General features: G+C 36.0%; 4 protein-coding genes and 1 long non-coding RNA gene across 6 annotated transcripts; 3 read left to right on the forward strand and 2 right to left on the reverse strand.

Annotated features, from left to right (window-relative positions):
- Positions 1–395: 395 nt before the first annotated feature.
- On the forward strand, positions 396–1,517 carry LOC117629952 (hydrophobic protein RCI2A-like). The gene is made up of 3 exons (XM_034362632.1): positions 396–606; positions 740–836; positions 1,192–1,517. The coding sequence occupies exons 1-2, from the start codon at positions 517–519 to the stop codon at positions 821–823; spliced, it is 174 nt and encodes a 57-aa protein (XP_034218523.1). The 5' UTR covers positions 396–516; the 3' UTR covers positions 824–836; positions 1,192–1,517.
- A 1,448-nt stretch (positions 1,518–2,965) lies between these two features.
- LOC117631484 (anaphase-promoting complex subunit 11-like) lies at positions 2,966–5,444 on the reverse strand. 2 transcript variants are annotated; one of them, XR_004586328.1, is made up of 4 exons: positions 5,280–5,444; positions 4,547–4,580; positions 3,950–4,068; positions 2,966–3,252 (listed from the first exon to the last, which is right to left on the reverse strand). XR_004586328.1 is itself a non-coding variant. In XM_034364674.1 (3 exons), exons 2-3 carry the CDS (start codon positions 4,005–4,007, stop codon positions 3,137–3,139), a joined length of 174 nt encoding a protein of 57 aa, XP_034220565.1. In that variant the 5' UTR covers positions 4,008–4,068; positions 5,280–5,383; the 3' UTR covers positions 2,966–3,136. The 2 variants fall into 2 exon arrangements, 1 of the variants encoding a protein (XP_034220565.1); XM_034364674.1 differs by lacking the exon at positions 4,547–4,580 and having other exon boundaries at positions 5,280–5,383.
- Positions 5,445–6,963: 1,519 nt separating this feature from the next.
- LOC117630569 (agamous-like MADS-box protein AGL80) lies at positions 6,964–7,722 on the forward strand. The gene has a single exon (XM_034363273.1). It carries the CDS (start codon positions 6,964–6,966, stop codon positions 7,720–7,722), a length of 759 nt encoding a protein of 252 aa, XP_034219164.1.
- Positions 7,723–9,938: 2,216 nt separating this feature from the next.
- Positions 9,939–14,728, reverse strand: LOC117632943. The gene is made up of 2 exons (XR_004586542.1): positions 14,582–14,728; positions 9,939–10,833 (listed from the first exon to the last, which is right to left on the reverse strand). It is a non-coding gene; the product is annotated as an uncharacterized LOC117632943 (long non-coding RNA).
- Positions 12,302–13,585, forward strand: LOC117632942 (agamous-like MADS-box protein AGL80). Its single transcript, XM_034366583.1, has one exon. It carries the CDS (start codon positions 12,836–12,838, stop codon positions 13,583–13,585), a length of 750 nt encoding a protein of 249 aa, XP_034222474.1. The 5' UTR covers positions 12,302–12,835.
- Positions 14,729–18,352: the final 3,624 nt, after the last annotated feature.

Genomic DNA, 18,352 nt, shown 5'->3' on the forward strand with positions numbered 1-18,352 from the left:
ATGTTAAATAAGAGGGAAGGGGAAGCTATACTGTATATGCTTTGACATTTGTTTGCATGAGTACACAAAATGGTCGATTAGGTTTAAGAAGAAGAGGAAGAAGAATAAGCACATGGGAGAGTGACATGTTCACCCATTTATGATTCTATTGGACCAAACATATATAGCTGTATATGATTCTTTTTCCTTTTTTTCTTTATTCGGATTCGGCTGTATAGCCTGTATGAATCTGAGAACAAAGAACACCCCCCTCCCCCCCCCCAAAAAAAAAGTAAGATTTACAATAGAAGGTTTACAGGGCTAAGGAACCGCGTACACACTGTATCTACACCCACTGGCCAATGCATGACCTCCACGTGGCTCCTCAGCAGCAGAGCAGCTGTATATATAACCACTCAGAGTCTTTCAGTTTCTGTCACAACACAAAAGCAGTCTTCTTCTTGCACTGTAAACTCTCACAAAGTTCTCATTTTTCCTTAAAGAAGAAGAAAAAAAGGGTCCTCCACATCTACAGCCATGCCGAGTGAAGGAACAGCAAACTTCATAGACATCCTCATAGCCATCCTCTTGCCTCCTCTTGGCGTCTTCCTCAAGTTTGGCTGCCACGTTAGTATCTTTTAAAACTTAATTTGGAGCTCATTAACTTATTTAGTATGTGTTTGTGTGTGTTTATAGAACTTAATTCTGATGTAATTGATATGGTTCTTATAATTATATTTGCTGAATTTGTGATTTTCAGGTTGAATTCTGGATCTGTCTGTTGCTGACTATTTTTGGTTACATCCCTGGGATTATCTATGCTGTCTATGCCATAACTAAATGAGACTTCAATTTCTGTAAGAACCCACATCTCTATTTCACTGAAAATTTTATCTTCTGTTTGATATTTCAATACAACAAAGAAAAGAGGGAGTTTTCCCAAAGTTAGGAAGGGGAAGGGGACGGGGGTTTTTCTTACGCACACACTGTAAATATGTCTGCAAGTTACGGCCATTTTTTATTACTGGGCTAAAACATAAAAAAGAGAGGAGTACTTTAAACTGCATGATTAAGCAAACATACCTTTCATTGGGTCAGCAGGCCAGCTATGATTTAAGAGGAGAAAATGGGTAGCTGTTGGTCCACATGACAGGGCCTGCACTAAATTCATGCCATCATCGTTCTCATACTTTTACTTTTCTTGTTTGACAGGTACGTAGAGATGTGAAGGGCACATATGTCTTTTGGTTTCTGAATTATGGGATTGGTTTCAACCGTTTGATGGATAGCGCTTTATCTGGTGTATCCAGATGGACGGTTGATACTTCATGTAGTGTTGTTTTGTCAATTGTTCATTTATTTTTCTTTTCTTCCTTTTGATTTTATCCTCCTTCCACCTCCTTATCAATCTGTTGTAAAGGGTGGATGGTAGGTCTGGTGATTCATGTCTCTTAAAACATTAGTTATTTATTTTTCAATGTGACTTGTGTTCTAATCCCACCCTATTGGGTTTGGAGGTATCAGTGGCTTTTTGACTGCTTCATATTTTATTATATGTAACTTTATTATTAAGCAAAGGGAACATCAGAACAACCCCTCCAATCATAATCAGGCCACATATTCCTTCGACCATGTAGAATTAGCATAATATATATTATAAAATTTGATTAGAAAGTCTCATATTGGGTTACTTACTTTGGTTCTGTTCAAGAGAGGAAAAGAAAAATTGTTCATCCGCATGACGTGACATCTCATGTCTGCTGTCTTGTTCATTTGTAGAAAAAAAACAATGAAGGAAGCTACCTTGCACTGCATCCAATCCAAGCACTTTAATTAGAGCAGAACAATACTGAAGCTCAAACTTGAGGTGTTTAATTACCTTTACTAACGGGGTTGAGATTTTGATTAAAAAACGATAGTATTTTATCGATAAAAACTAATGGGGTTGAGATATAAAAGCTATTTTATGCTCAAATACAAAAGCTTTTAGTTTATTTGTCACTTTCTTTGGTCAATAGTACTTTGTTCTACAATTTTCTATTGGATTTTCAAAGATTGTGACCAACGGTACTTTTGCCGTGATGTGGAAACAAAATAGAAAAGAAAAGGCAGAAGCACAGATGGTGTCTAATCTACGTGGTTGCGTATGAACCAAGTTAAAATATAGAAGTGAGAATCCATGAAAAGTTCAAGCCAACTCTCTTAACGTATCCAAATTGATAACCCTTTATGATATTCAATTCCACATTCACATGAACAAATCATCAAGATAAGATCACGAGCAGCAAAAACAACAATATTTACCAGTTTAAAGGGAGAAGCAGATAATAAGAGGCAGGTCTAAAAGCTTTGTACATCCACATTATTTCCATTACAAAACTACAAATTCCAGTGAAATTTTCAACTAAATTTTAATGTAATATATAAACACATACCATCTGAGAAACGGGGTTCTTTTTCTGTTCGAAAAAGATTCTCAAAATTGCATTTTGTAGAGAAAAAGACATTGCCCCAAACATAAGACTTACAGGTATATTTCATCACATAAAAACAGTCCATAATTCTTTTTTTTTTGTTTTTTTTGTTTTTTTGTAGATTTATATATTGGTAAATGGTAAATAATTATTTCTTTTGCAGCTTACTAAATTTCTTAGGGTATTCTAGTAGAAGGAAAATAAATGTCTAGCGAAAAACAGTAGGAGAAATCATTCAATCAGCATATTGTAGCTAATCTGGCAATAAATGACGGTTTCTGAGTTTTACTCGCGATTGGTGACGATTTAAGGACCTATAGTGACGAAATTTTAGCCCCATTAGACAAAATTGTGTTTAGCAGCGGTTTTTTCCGTCGCTAACCGTAGCTAAAAGGTCTTTCAGCGACGATACATGTAACCGCCGCTAAAAGTCGTAACTACTTTTAATTCGCCGCCCTTTCCTGTCATCTCAATTGGAGCACAAATTTACAAAATAGTCTCTCTAAAAAAGATTACCAGTTAAAAAAATATTTTTATGATCACCCAGTATGGAGCTACTTTAGTTTACATCAACTAATACACAGTAGATATACAGAGGTGTACACTTAATCCAGAATACAATCAAACAATTAGAAGCCCGCATTGGCAACCCCTGCACTTGAAGAGTGATTTCAACTTTTATCTCATCCTTTGAATTGCCACTCCCTGCGACACATGGGGCAATGTGCCTGAGAAGTCTGTGAATTTACCCATTTTAAGATGCAATGAAGATGGAAAGCATGGTTGCATGCACCCCAAACTGCAAGATAAAAGAATAATTTAGAAAATTATCATCAAGCTGTACAAAAAATGAACCCAATAATTAATATCAAATGAAAATTATAAACAAAGAAACACAAATCAGACTGCTAATGCAAACGATGAAATGTCTGAATCTAGTCAGTCAATGCACAAAGTAATAAAGGCTTTCCCACTTTAAATGCATGCATTGTAAGCAATTTGGTTGGCCTTCTTGATAATAGAAGATGAATATAGGGTTTGACTGTTAGTTTGGTAGATACCATGGCAGCCGTGCATTGCAAACCATGTGTAAAATGATGTTCTAAGATGTCGCGGAAGATCTTCTGTTAGATATTTGAATCATATTTGGGTAGTTCATTGAAGAAAAAGAGAGAAAATCCAAATGCCAATGCTTGTAAATTAACAATGATCTGTATATTCCATACTACTGTGAAACAAAGCATTGATATGAATTGATGTCATTATATATGAATGAGTAGCAAGAACCACACAAATCAGAACAGAAAAATGTGAAAAAAGGTATAACCAAATGCGTAAAGAGACAACATGTGCTTCACTACTCAAACATCATAAGTTCATAGGTCAATCTGAAACTCTATTGCAGACTTAGATCTTTAATAATAGGAGAGGCAACAGAATTTGGTGAAACATGAAATATTATGCAAGGCATCAAGCAAATAATGTTAGCTACTTACTTAGTGGGCAATCATCCCCTGGGAGCTTACAATCAGGACAACACCCATCAAATGCCATCCTGCAAATCCCACATGTTTCATCTTGTGCATCCCATGTCCATGAAGCGACAGCATGCCACCTGCAGGTTGAAAAGGATAAGAATTAGAGCTCCAAGAGTACATCATTGTTAAATTTATAAACATTCACAAGTGCAACAATTGATTAATGAAAATAACAGATAGAGAAGAGATAAAGAGGACATACTCTGTTTGAAAAGCCCATCAGATATTCGAAAAGAGAGTCAGTTAAGAGAAAACTCTTTCTATAAAACGTGTGCAATACCTTTCACAACAAACACGTTTCAAGTAAAGGCAAATTAATTAGCAAACAAGATCATGTAAAATTTCCAAGCCGATCAACAATTAGTAATTTTTGAAGAAGCCAAATCATATGAATTTGATACCATCAAACTAAAATTCATTCTACCAGGATTAAATAAATGCAACAAAGTTAACACCATAGAAGTGAAAGAAAAGGAAAATATAAACGATAGTTATAAATAGTATAAAGGTAGTGCATTTAAAAGAAAGGAACTGAAAACACATTGACAAGGATACGCAAGATGTTGACTTTCATCCTCTTCTCCTGCAACTACAAAATCCCAAACCATACATTTCAGAGAAGTGAATGATAATAGAATCTCTAGTGAATGATAATAGAATCTCTTTGGTTCCATCAGTTTTGAGAAGATACACACTCAGGAAACAAAATTCAGAACCCTATTGATTTCAGCAATATTCATGGCAAACTGTTAAAAATAACTGCTGCTTGTAATTCATGGCAAACCAATATTGAATTCAGCAAATTTTCCAGCGACCAAAGTTTGGTGCTTTCCATCATATTCAAGAAATATATTTTATATGAAATCCTCGAAACTTCCAAACCAAACTATAAATAAGCCTATCCTTTAACTTATAAAAAAAGAGGCATTGGGGGGAAAAACACACATGTAGCAGTGGGTTGAACTATCATTATTGGTTGTACGGCCAGAGTTGTCATCATAACGCCAATAGGATTTTGCTCAAGTTCTGCATTACTTCGAAGACCAGTGTCTAACATAAAGCTTACATCGCTGCCTTTAGAGGTCTCTGTCTTCCTAAAAAACCCTAGAATTTTCTCACTAATAATCCTTAAAAACCCAAATAATAAAATCAAGAATCAGCACTAATTATACCAAATTCAACTCAAAATCAATCGCTAAAATCACTCAAACACATCATATTAGACCATAGAAAATAAATCGAAGTTTTCATCCTGCGACATCTAGAGAAGAGCAGCCATAGAGCGTACCTAGGGCAGAATCGGAGCCACGGAAGAAGGCGAAGCCCTAGTCTTCGTCGTTCGTTCGAAACCGACGTCTGAGGTTGGTTTCCAGAGTCCGGGCAGCTTTGGGCTTGGATTCAAGACGCCGTGTTCCTGACTGACACTAAGCCCACCAAACCAAACTAGGGCTACGAATTTGAGCATAATTGGAATAGACATAATGCAGGGTTTTTTGGGCCTCCAAACGTTTGACTATATTTGTGACTTCAAGCCCATTGAAAAAAGCCCAAATGTTAATTTTAATGATTTTTATTTATTTATATATTCGTCATTGTGAATTTATACGTTTAGATGGAATGAGTGTGATTTGCACGTTAAAAGGTTAAAATATCGTGTAAATAGCTTGTAGCTCAAGTGATTAAGAACATTTACTCTTGCATATGAGGTCTTAACTTCAATTTCCACCTCCCCAATATCGTTTGTATCAACAAAAAAAATAAAAATAAAATAAATACCGTAGTTATTCTCTATGCAACATCCCTACACTTCAATCAAGAAAAGTTTCTGTATGTTTGACATTCGTCATGTTCATCGCGAGATGAAATTTCAAATAGGTCATTGGATTTGGATTGGTGGGCGCTGGTGACCATTAGGAGGAGGGATGATTGGCTGATCTTGGCCGAAGTTATGGAATGAGAGAAGCGAGGTATATAGGGGAGACAAGAAATAGAAATATTATCAGCTACTCTCCTTAATCAAGTCTAATTCCTGATTTCTTAGGTATTAAATTATGAATTTTAATGTGTAACTCACATAACTTTTAATTCCTCATGTACTAACTAATAAACACGTGAAAAATTAGGAACTAAAATAATTCCAATGTCATAGCACACCATAAATTTCAAATAGGTCATTGCATTTTTGGAGTGCTCGGTGAGCATTAGGAGGAGGGATGGATGGCCGGTCTTGGGCGGTTTGAGAGTTTTGTTCTCGAGTCGAGAGGCTTTTTTTAAATGCAAGAAAAATTAAGAATAGAAATAATTTTGATACATACCTACTCTACCTAAGTAGCACACCATAAATATGGTGAAAGTAAAATTAGAAATATAAACTGTCCAGATATAGTATTATTAATTGTTATTAGGGCATGCGTTAAGAAAATAGAAGCATGACCAAAAAGAGGCAGAAAAATAAAAATAAAAATCCTAAACAATAATGGACTGGATTACCTTATAAATAATAATGACCAAAGATATAATATAGATTGAATGAACCACATCAACATCTGTGTTGTAATGCATGTATGTATGAGAATTAACAGACAATTACTTCCATATAAACCCAAGGGTGGATAAGAAGTCCCATGAATTAAAAAATAATAATAAATAGAAAAAAACACACACACATAAAACATCCACCAAACTCAATTTACTAAATTTTCTGCATCATATTACAAGTTTTTTATTTTTGCTAATAAAAATCTACCGAGACATACCAAAATGTTCAATATTGATGTTCATATCTCCTGCTTTGTAAGAGCATTAAATTTCTATTTAGGATGTAATCTTCTAGAATTGGTTAGGTAGCCCTTCTGCTGCTATATAATACCCCAGGCTGTTTGGGGTTAATCCATCTTCTTCTTCTTCCCTAGTTTGCAATTCCTCTCTCTCTCTCTCTCTCTCTCTCTCCATTTTTTTCTTCCTTTTGAGCCATGACTAGAAAGAAGGTCAAGTTGGCCTACATAGCTAATGACTCAACAAGAAAAGCCACTTTCAAAAAAAGGAAGAGGGGCTTGATAAAGAAGATAAGTGAACTGAGCACACTCTGTGACGTTCCAGCGTGTGCCCTAATCTATAGCCAGTATGAGTCTCTCCCTGATATCTGGCCATCCCCTTCCGGCGTGCAGCGTGTTATCGCGCAATTCAGAAATATGCCGGAGATGGAACAAGGGCGGAAGATGTTCAACCAGGAGACCTTTCTCAGGCAGCGGATCGTGAAGTCCCACGAGCAGCTCAAGAGGCTGAGGAAAGAGAACAGAGAAAAGGAGGTGTCGAGGGTGATGTTCCAGACCCTCACTGGTAGGCCTCTTCAGGGACTGAACATGATCGACCTGAACGACCTAGGATGGCTAATCGACCAGAACGTGAAGGAGCTTGGTGAGAAGATCAAGAGCAAGAGAGAGGAGCTGCTGGCTCAGAGCAAGAGAGAGGAGCTGCTGGCTCAGAGAAATGAAGTCACAATGGCTGCACCAAATGCAGCAGCTTCGCCTGCGAGAGCTGGAGACCATGGCATGGACCTGAACATGCAGCAGCCAGCAATGGAGAACACCATGCAGAGGCCTCCATGGTTCTCAGATGTGATGACCCCGCAGGAGCCTATGGGGTCTGGTGCTGCTGGTGGCGATGAGGTGTTGCCCTTCGGAGATCAGAATCATCCTGCCTTTTGGCATAACAGTCCCTTTTTTCATTGAACTCTATCTGGTGTTTGTTTAGTTTTTGTTGTTTTTTTCAAGTAATTTTCTTTTATGGATGCTTTGTTTTGATGGTGCTAGTCTCCATCTCAAACCACAGCAGGTTTAGTTTCTTAATTTCTTGAATTTAAATTTATGTACCCAAAAGTTTATATAAACAGTAGTTCAGTTGTTTGGTTTTCTCAATCGTATTCTTCGAGGGCTTATATTCTCTGATGTATTTGAGTACTTTATTAGATCTTTTTAATATATCCTTTTGAATTTAAGATTTGTTGCTATGTTATTGAGAACCAACCAACCAAAGCAAGAATGATTAACAAAGAAAGGTCAATGGAGTTGGATATGCTTATCATAAAGTTTTACATTTCATAGATTGCAATATTATGTAGTTCTTATCTTCACTAAGGATTACTCTTAGACGTCCAACAAGATTTGAAAGATGAACTCATATAACATTTGAAGACAAACTTTTGTACCCTTGGTTAACTCTAATTTTATAGATTGAAAACATATCAAAGAAAACTATCCGAAAGAAAATTACAATTAAAATCCTTTTGGTTATTGTTAGAAGAAACACATATTCAATTATAAAACAAAAGGAAGGATCAAGCTATAATTGATGGTCTTATAGTAGGAAAGAGTTTTATTAATGAGAACGATATACATGTATGTTAATAACAATAAACGATGTCAATTTGAAATATATAGAACCTTAATAATGAGACAACCATTCAATTTATTATCCGATGCATATACTATGTACATACATAGGGTAGGTATACCTACCATATATTTGTACCCAATGTTACATGCATATGGTAGGTATACATATCGTAGCCTATCGTTCTCTTCTTGTGGAAGTTGTTCATAAATCGTCTCTTATTACTTAAAAGTATATATTCTCTTAAAGTTCATGTATGTATTTATATCATGAGGCACATCATTTAATATATTATCTGATGTGGAGACTACCTATATTGATATGAATTCGAACCCTAGACCTATCATGAATCGTGGACCATATGTATTCATCTTTTCACCTAGCTAACAAGAGGTTTTGTGTTCGGGCTATAAGAAATTAAAATTCCTCAAATGGGAAGTGGGATTTTTTCCACTTTTGTAGATATTAATCAAGAACAACTTTGAAGTGCAAGAATCTCGAACTATTCTCTATGCACTTTGCAAAATGTAAAGAAGGCTCTGCTGACAAATATCTGTGAACTTTAAACAATCAATGTCCAAACAAAGCACAAGAACCCGTCAAAAGGTACTTACAAGGGATCTTAGAAAAGTTAAACTTCACAGAATTATGTCTCGAATATGGACGTTTAGTTGAAGGAGAGCCATTCAGAGGGAGAGAAAAATGGAAGACAGGAGAAAAGTACCCTCGAGCACTGATATAAATTAGTACAATCAGAAGTACCACCTAGTTCACCAAATCAGGCAGAGGTTCAGCATCTTTAATATTAATAAACTATTTTGATTTAAAACAAGTTGCGCCAAGTTGTCTGATTAGCGGATTCTAGTTTTGATTCAATGCTACAGGGGTAAAGATTTGTTAATAGACATACAGCATGCATAACATGCTTTGTTTCTGGTTCAAATTGATTTTATGTTTCCTATTACTTTGGAGATTCGGTCTGGTATTTTGTTCTCTACCATTGCTTTTTATTTCTGCTAGCTGTACTTACTGTCTGTGGAGAAACACTATGCCTAGCTAGATATGCATGTTGTACTAGGCTTTAAAAAATACGTAAAACAAAATGCTTAAAAGATTACTGAGAACTAAAACATGTATCATGTTTTGTACTCAAAACACTCCATAATATATTTTTTTTGTAGATTTATATTGTGGTAAAGGGATACTAATTATTCTTTCGCAGTTTTCTAAAAAGGTTGAGGTATTCTAGAAGAAGAAAAATAAAAATTTAGTGAAAAACACGAGAGATAAATTCAATCAGCATATTGTTGCTAATTTGGTAATAAATGACGGTTTTTAAGTTTTTGCAACGACTAGTGACGGTTTGTGGACCTTTCGTGACGAAAATTTATGTCTTTATGGATAAATCGTGTTTGGCAACGGATTATTTCGCCGCAGCCGTAGGTGAAAACACTAAATGTGATGATATGCTTGTCCGCCGCTAAAAGTAGTCAATTCTTTCAATTTGCCTCTTATCCTCGTATTTTAATTGGTGCAAAATTCTACAAAACATAAATACCACATCTTAAAAGCACTACCGGTAATTTTTTATTATTATTATCACTGAGATCCCTATCAAACCGAATAAACAAACAATTGGTTTATAGAGAATACAATAAATCATTAAAAAGTGAAACTTTGAGCTACTTCACAGTTTACATCAACCAAAACACAACAGACAGACAAGGGATATATAAACCATATACAATCAAACAATTGCAAGCATGCATTGGCAACCACTGCACTTGAAGAGGGAGAGAGCAAACAAGTTTCCTAAATGTGATTCTAGTTTTTCTCTCATCCTTTGAATTGCGACTCCCTGCTATGGGGCAATGTGACTGAGAAGTCTCTGAATTTACACATTTTATGATGCAATGACGATGGAACGCATGGTTGCATGCTTGATGCACCCCAAACTGCAAGATAAAAGAATAGTTTAGTGAATTCTCATCAAGCATCAAGTTGTGCAAACAATGAACGAAATAAGTTATATCCAATAAAAACTACAGACTAGAAAAACACAAATTAGACTGCGAATGCAAAATGTGAAATGTCGGAATCTAGTCGGATCAATGCACAATATAATAAAGGCTTTCACACTGTAAGAAATTTGGTTGACCTATTTGGCCTATTTGAAGAAGCATAATGTAAGAATTTCAAGCCGATCAACAATTAGTAGTTCTTGAAGCAAAATCATATTCATTCAATACCATCAAGTTGAAATTCATTCTACTGTGATTCAATGCCACAAAGTTAACACCATAGAAGTCCTCCTCTTTACCAAAAAGAAAAAAAAAAGTTAACACAATAGAAGCGAAAGAAAAGGAAAAGTAGCGCATTTAAAAGAGAGGAACCAAATAACACAGTGAGAAGGATACGCAAAGGCTGTCACTCATCTTCTTCTCCTGCAACTGCAAAACCCAAAACCCTTCATTTCAGAGAAGTTTATGATAATAGACTCTGTTCGATTCCATGGGTTTCGACATTTGGCTTATGATTTTAATGTGGAACCACATAATTTTTAAGTGGAGCAATTCCGATACACATTCCACATAAGCAGCCCACCATACATGAGGCAAAAGTAAAATTAGAAATATAAACTGTCAGGATATAGTACATCTCAGTATTTAGTCATTCGAAGGTCTCTTTTATTAGAGAATAGTTTGAGATTCTTGCACTTCAAAATTGTTCTTGATTAATATCTACAAAAGTGGAAAAAATCCCACTTCCCATTTGAGGAATTTTAATTTCTTATAGCCCTAACACAAAACCTCTTTTTAGCTAGGTGAAAAGATGAATAAAAAACTTATTATTAAGTTTACTGAGTAATAATACATATGGTCCAGGATTCATGATAGGTCTTCGAATTCGTATCAATATAGGCACACCTGATCTCTTGGACTACAGGGGTCCAAGAGATTTGTGGTCACTCACCGTTGGATGTAAATTCAACGGTTCACTCACTCTTGCACTCTTTTTAAAAAACTTTTTTGAACCATTGGATTAATATCCAACGGTGGGTGACCACAATCTCTTGGACTCCTGTGGTCCAAGAGATCGGGATTGTCAATATAGGTAGTCTCCACATCAGATAATAAATTAAACGATGTGCCTCATGAGTAGGTTACTATATATATGAACTTTAAGAGAATATATACTCTTTAAGTAATAAGAGACGATTTATGAACAACTTCCACAAGACGAGAACGATAGACTACGATATGCATACCTACCATATGTATGTAACGTTGGGTACAAATACATGGTAGGCATACCTATCCTATGTATGTACATAGTATATGCATTGGATAATAAATTGAATGGTTGTCTCATTATTAAGTTTCTATATATGGCAAATTGACATCGTCTATTGTTATTAACTTACATGTATATTGTTCTTACGTACGTAAACTCTTATAACCTACATGAATATCCTTCATAACCTATATGTATATCGTTCCTACGTATGTCAACTCTTATAACCTATACGAATATCCTTCATATCTACGTAACTCATTAATAAAACTCCTTCGTACTATAAGACCATCAATTATAGCTTGATCCTTGCTTTTGTTTTATAATTGAACATGTGTTTCTTCTAACAATAACCAAAAGGATTTTAATTGTAGTTTTAATAGCAGAAAAAATGTATTCTCTACTTTATATATTGATATATCGTTTATTATATTAATTGTTAGGACGTGACTCAACAAAATAGATGCACGACAGAAAAGAGACAGAGAAACAAAAACAAAAAAAAATCTAAACAATAATGGGCTCAATTACCTTATAAGTGATAATTACCAAGGATAGAAAGAAATATCGATCTTTTAATGATTTGAATGAGCCATAACAAAATCTGTGTTTTAATGCATGTATGTATGCTAATTTAACAGACAAGCTTCCATATAAAACCAAGGGTGGATAAGAAGTCCCATGAATTCCAAAAAAACAAAAAGGAAGATATTACATAGGCATCCACCCAACTCATAGTACTAAATTTTCTGCATCATATTTACAACTTTATTTGTGCTAATAAAATTGCCTACCCGAGATTTCATATTTATCCTACCTATAAAACAATCTTAATTACCATTTATGTGAAAACCACATTCCCCTCACACATGGACAACAAATCTTCTTGTATTGACTCTTCCATTGTAAGCCGTCATAAATTTAGCAATGTACTAATATACCAAAATGGTCTATATTGATTTTCATATCTCCTGCATTGTAAGAGCAATAAATTTCTATTTAGGATGTAATCTTCTAGAATTGGTTAGGTAGCCCTTGCTGCTCCTATATATATCGCAGGCTCTTTGGGGCAAGCAAAACCACTAAAGCTAATAAGGCTTTTCCTTCTTCTTCCCTAGTTTGCAATTGTTTTTCCTCTCAATTTTTTCTCTTGCATCCATGACTAGAAAGAAGGTCAGCCTGACCTACATCACTAATGACTCAGCTAGAAAAGCCACATTCAAGAAAAGGAAGAAGGGTTTGATGAAGAAGGCGAATGAACTTAGCACCCTTTGTGATATTCAAGCATGTGTTATTATTTATAGCCAGTATGAATCTCACCCTGAAGTTTGGCCATCCCCTTTGGGAGTGCAACGCATTGTCTCACAATTCAGGAGCCTGCCAGAGATGGACCAGAGCAAAAAGATGGTCAACCAGGAGACCTTTCTGAGGCAGAGGATTGTGAAAGCCAACGAGCAGCTGAAGAAGCTGAGGAAGGAGAATCGGGAGAAGGAGATGTCGAGGGTCATGTTTCAGAGCCTGACTGGTAAGCCTCTGCAGGGACTGACCATGATTGATCTGAACGACCTCGGGTGGCTCATTGACCAGAACTTGAAGGAGCTGGTTGATAAGATCAAGACCCGGAAGGAGGAGCTGGCTCAGAGAAATCCAGTCCCAGTCCCACCAACTCCAGCAGCTGTGCCTGCAGCTGGAGACCATGCCCTGAACCTGAACATGCACGCAACAATGGAGAGACAAGCTTTCGGGCTTAGCAACATGGGCAACACCATGCAGAGGCCTTCATGGTTCACAGACATGATGAACCCTAATGAGCAAATGGGGTTTGGTGCTGTGGCTGAGGTTCTGCCCTTTGGGGATCAATACCATCATGGTCATGGTCTTTGGTCTAACAATCCTTTTTTTCCTTGAGATATCTAGCGTTTGTTTCTTTGGTGTTTTTTAAGTGATTTGGTGCACGTGTTGATGGTTTTAGTCTTAAACCACAGGAGGTTGTGTATCTTTCTTTAATCTTATGTAATAAAAAGTTTAATGACCGGTAGTTGTTGGGTTTGTTCGTATTCTTCGAGGGCTTATTATCTGATGTATTTGAGTATTATTAGTCTTTTTAATATCCATGGAAATATAATCTATATAATATATATAAACATCCATGGGATGAGAGACGGGTTGCATGTAAGAAATTTTTTATATTAGTATAATCATAATCGAAGATCATATTGTACAAAAGAGTTTTATCGATAACTAATTTAGGTATGTATGAAGGATATACATGCATGTTAATAACAACAGACAAGATGTCAATTTTCCATTTATAGGATCTTAACAATGAGACAACCATTCAATTTGCACTGAACGATACGTACATATGGCAGGTACACCTACCATATATTTGCACTGAACGATACGTACATATGGTAGGTACACCCACCATACACCTGTACTTAGCGGAACGAAACGTAGTCTTACAAACCATGGAACCCTAATGGTACACCTACCATTTTACTGTCATATTACACAGTAAAATGACAATACTTCTTATCATTCATCTTTTCACCTAGCAATTGTCCACAATGGTGATAGAGAGTCATAGACATCGATGTTATTTATCAGTGGATGCCTACAATGACCAGAGGTTGTGTTAGGCTATACGAAACAAAAATTCCTAAATTTGGAAGTGGGATTTTTTCCACTTTGTATATGTTAGCTAAGAACGACTTTGAAATGCAAGAATTTTAAACTATCCTCTACAATGCACTTTGAAAAAAATGCAAAGAAGACTCTGCTGACTAATAACTATGTCTCATAATCATAAATCAGATGCAATCAAATAATCATAAACTCCATTTCAATTAAATAAGAAACTCATAAATCATCATCAATTGGAAAATTGAGTTTAAGACTTACTTGAAGATTGGAAATTTGAAAAATAATAGTCGAGTTCGCGTCGGCAGGACCCCGGCGGCAGGTGGTTAGGTGGGAATTGGGGGTTAGGGTTTGAAGATTTTGGCTGAGGATTTGGGGTTTTGGGGTTTGGTGGGGGTGTGTTTTTCAGAGTCGCATTGGGGGAGTTCCGTTCTTTCCTTTTGTATTTTGGTATGACCTGGCTCAAAACGGTGTCGTTTGGCCTAGGTCATTAAAAAATAAAATAAAACACACCTGGACATAAAAGTGGAGAAATAATCCCCCGAATACTGCTAAATAGTAAATAGCCACACCAAACGACATGAAAATTAGTGGCAATCTTCACTCACTTTTAGTGCACCAAATGAGGCTTAGGTTAAACATCGTTAATGTTAATTAATCAACTATTAACCAACTTGACACTAGTTTTTATTTATATAATATAAACGATATTGAAAATGAAGGGAATCAAAACTAACACTTCAAATGCATGAATAAATTCTCTTGAGTTATAAGCCCCTGACAAGTTGAAACTAATTTTAATTCAAAACAAGTTTCACCAATTGTTTCATAGGATTCTAAATTTGACTCGATGCCACAGTGGTAAAATATTTAATAATATCGCACTCAACATGCATAACATGCTATGTTTTGTTTTTTGGACAGAGCATAACATGCTATGTTTCTGATTCAAATTGATCTCAATTTTTTGGTCTCCTAGTTCTTTGGAGGGTTGGTCTGGTATTTTGTTCTCTACCACTGCTTTTATTTCTGCTAGCTGTACAGTTCGTGGGACTCTGTTAGATTCCAAATTTTTAGGCACTTTCTTTGGATTTCAATCAATATCTCACTTGAATTAAGATGCTAGAGTTTGGTTTTCATCCTTCCTCCCTCTAAAGATCTTTAGAGACATTTCTTGTATATGACCATTGCACGGAATCATTTTTCAAGCCTGGGCGTCCTTTGTCCCAAAAGAATTTGAGGGGACAGCTGAAGAAAGTTGAGGTTCCACCCCAAAACCAATTGGCAATGGGGGAAGTAACCCAACTCCTTATAAGCCCTTGCTAGGTTTCTCAACTTTCCAATGTAGGACTCTTTACCCAACTCTTTATAAGCCCTTGCTAGGTTTCTCAACTTTCCAATGTGGGATTCTTTACCTTCACATTCTCACACGCCCCCGCACGTGTAGCGAATTTTCAAGCCTAACGCGTGGACAACACATATTGGGTGACGTGGAGCACGTGTGGTCGTTGGGCTTTCACACGTAGGCTAACCCCCTCTGATACCATGAAGGAAGTTGAGGTTCCACCCCAAAACCAATTGGCAATGGGGGGAGTAACCCAACTCCTTATAAGCCCTTGCTAAGTTTCTCAACTTTCTAATGTAGAACTCTTTACCTTCACATTCTCACAACAACAACTTTAGTATTATATAGTTGTTCTGAAACTACCTGAAAGAATACTATGTGATGGGAATGTTGTGGTTGAGGGTCACAAATTTAAAGGACTCTATATGCTGTTAAAAGATTTTAGTACACTTGCATAAAAAAACTCCTAAGTCAACCCCGGTCGTCTAATTTGATATAGTATAGGTAACCGCCGTCTATTGTGATAATTTATTTAACAAGCTGAAAAACCAAGCTGCTGTAACATAAATTGATTAAAATTTGATGCCACACACAGTCTGTGATGGTATTGTTGCAGATTGCAGATCAAAAGGCAACCTTGGTTTTTGAGAAAGATCAAAAGGCAACCTTAATTGCTTAAACCACAATGTTGATTGCAGATATGGGGAAGATTTGGTGAAGTAACTTAATTTTATAATTCATTGGTGCCAAATTGTACATTAACCTAAATAATTCTTTCATTTTTCATCCACACTGATTTGCTTCTTGGAGCTAACATAAATAATGATGCCATGAAAAGTATGCCGAAGTGTTCACTTATTTATTTAGTTTGAAGATTTTGAGAACCAATCCAACATATAAGAATGAACGAAAAAATTGAAGCATGACGGTAGTCATAATCTGTACTTCAGAGAAAAACAAAAGCTTTGATAAATAGAAACAAATACTTGATGACATTTATTATAGTGATTCACAAACTAAACTAGTAAAATAACAGTTTGATACACTAAGAAATGCAGACAGGCATAGCTCCTTCTTAGGACTTTCCAGCAGGGTTTACAGTTAAGGTTTGGCAATCAGATTCTGAGACAATGCACTTGTGGATTCTGTCAATGAAAGCACTAGCTTTGTTGTCGATGCCGGGCTCAGCTACCCACCCACCTCTGTCCTCCTCACTAATCCACACCCTTCTTGCACTCATATACAAATCCTCCCCCATGTCATCTCCTCTGCGAGGCCTCCTCGATTTGAACAAGCTGAAGAATGAGAAGGAGGATTTTTTCTGCCTGTTGTTGCCTCCCATAACTCTTCTTCGACAAGAAAAAAAATTAAGCACAGTGCTTTAGGTGATGAGATGAAGAAAGTACAAATGTTACTCTCTTCGGTTTGTAGTGGCAAGAAGGAAGATGTTCTGTATTTATAGTTGCAAGTAGCCTTTGTAAAGATGATTCTAGTGGGTGGAGAATCTTGGAGGATTCAAACTTCCAAGGAAGTAATGGGTGGTTGAGATGACAAATTTCTTATGGTCCTCTGCTTTCTCAATTGACCAAAACAGACTCGAGGCATTATTGGCACTTTCATTTTTCTCAAGTACTTGTACTTCCATGGACCTTCCATTGAAATTTACACAGAGATCTTTTGGATAGTGATATTGCACCTAAAACTTACTGCTACCTTTTCCACTTTCATCTTCCCCATCATATAATTTCCAATGATGATCATCCAAATCTGACCTCTTCTTTTGGGAGTTTGTTCTCTACCACTGCTTTTATTTCTGCTAACAGTACTTATGTCTGTGAAGAAACACTATGCCTAGATACATTTGCATGTTGTACTAGGCTTTACAAACAACTATATAAAGTAAAACGCTTAAAGGAACTGTCTTAGATTCCAAAGTTTGTAGCCACTTTATTTGGATTTCAACCAGTATTTCGCTTGAATTAAGACGTTAAGAGTTCGGTTCTTGTCCTTCCTTTCCCTAAGATCTAATAGAGAAATTTCTTGTATGTGACCATTGCATGGAATCATCTTTGAAGCCATGGGCCTCCTTTGTCCCTAAAGAGCTAGAGGGTACAACTTTATTATTATTATGTTTTTGTCAATCAACAACTTTATTATTATATGGTTGTTCTGAAAATGCCTGAAAGAATGCTATGTGGTGGGAATGTTGAGGGTCACAAATCTAAAGGACTCTATACGTTCTTTAAAGATTTTAATATACTTGCACCTCCAAACAATTTAACCATGAATTTAATTTGGTTTATTTAACAAGCTCAAAACCAAGCTGCTGTTTCATCAATCAAGTGAAATTTGATGCTACACACATCCTGTCATGGGATTGTTGCAGCTTGCAGATCAAAAGGCAACCTTAAATCACGATGTTGATTGCAGAGATGGGGAAGATTTGTTTAAGATGTTGATTGTAGAGATGGGGAAGATTTGGTTAAGTAACGTAAACCATTGGTACCAAATTGTACATTAACTTACTAATTATCATCCCTGAACTAAAAATTTACGTCTTGAACCTGCTGAACTTCTGCTTATTTCATGTTTCTTCTACTATTTTTTTTATAAAAAAAATAAAGAAAACACTGGAGAACTGCCACACTGATTTGCTTCTTGGTGCTTATATTATAGCAATCTAATAT

This window comes from Prunus dulcis, chromosome 6, assembly GCF_902201215.1.
Source record: "Prunus dulcis chromosome 6, ALMONDv2, whole genome shotgun sequence".
Lineage (NCBI taxonomy): Eukaryota > Viridiplantae > Streptophyta > Magnoliopsida > Rosales > Rosaceae > Prunus > Prunus dulcis.

Bases quoted from the DNA above. Each gene is read 5' to 3' on its own strand.
- LOC117629952 (XM_034362632.1), top strand. From the start codon at position 517: ATGCCGAGTGAAGGAACAGCAAACTTCATAGACATCCTCATAGCCATC. The intron at 607-739 runs GTTAGTATCTTT...TGTGATTTTCAG, and splicing joins TCCTCAAGTTTGGCTGCCAC to GTTGAATTCTGGATCTGTCT.
- LOC117631484 (XM_034364674.1), bottom strand. From the start codon at position 4,007: ATGGCATTTGATGGGTGTTGTCCTGATTGTAAGCTCCCAGGGGATGAT. The intron at 3,253-3,949 runs GTAAGTAGCTAA...TTTATCTTGCAG, and splicing joins AGGGGATGATTGCCCACTAA to TTTGGGGTGCATGCAACCAT.
- LOC117630569 (XM_034363273.1), top strand. From the start codon at position 6,964: ATGACTAGAAAGAAGGTCAAGTTGGCCTACATAGCTAATGACTCAACA.
- LOC117632942 (XM_034366583.1), top strand. From the start codon at position 12,836: ATGACTAGAAAGAAGGTCAGCCTGACCTACATCACTAATGACTCAGCT.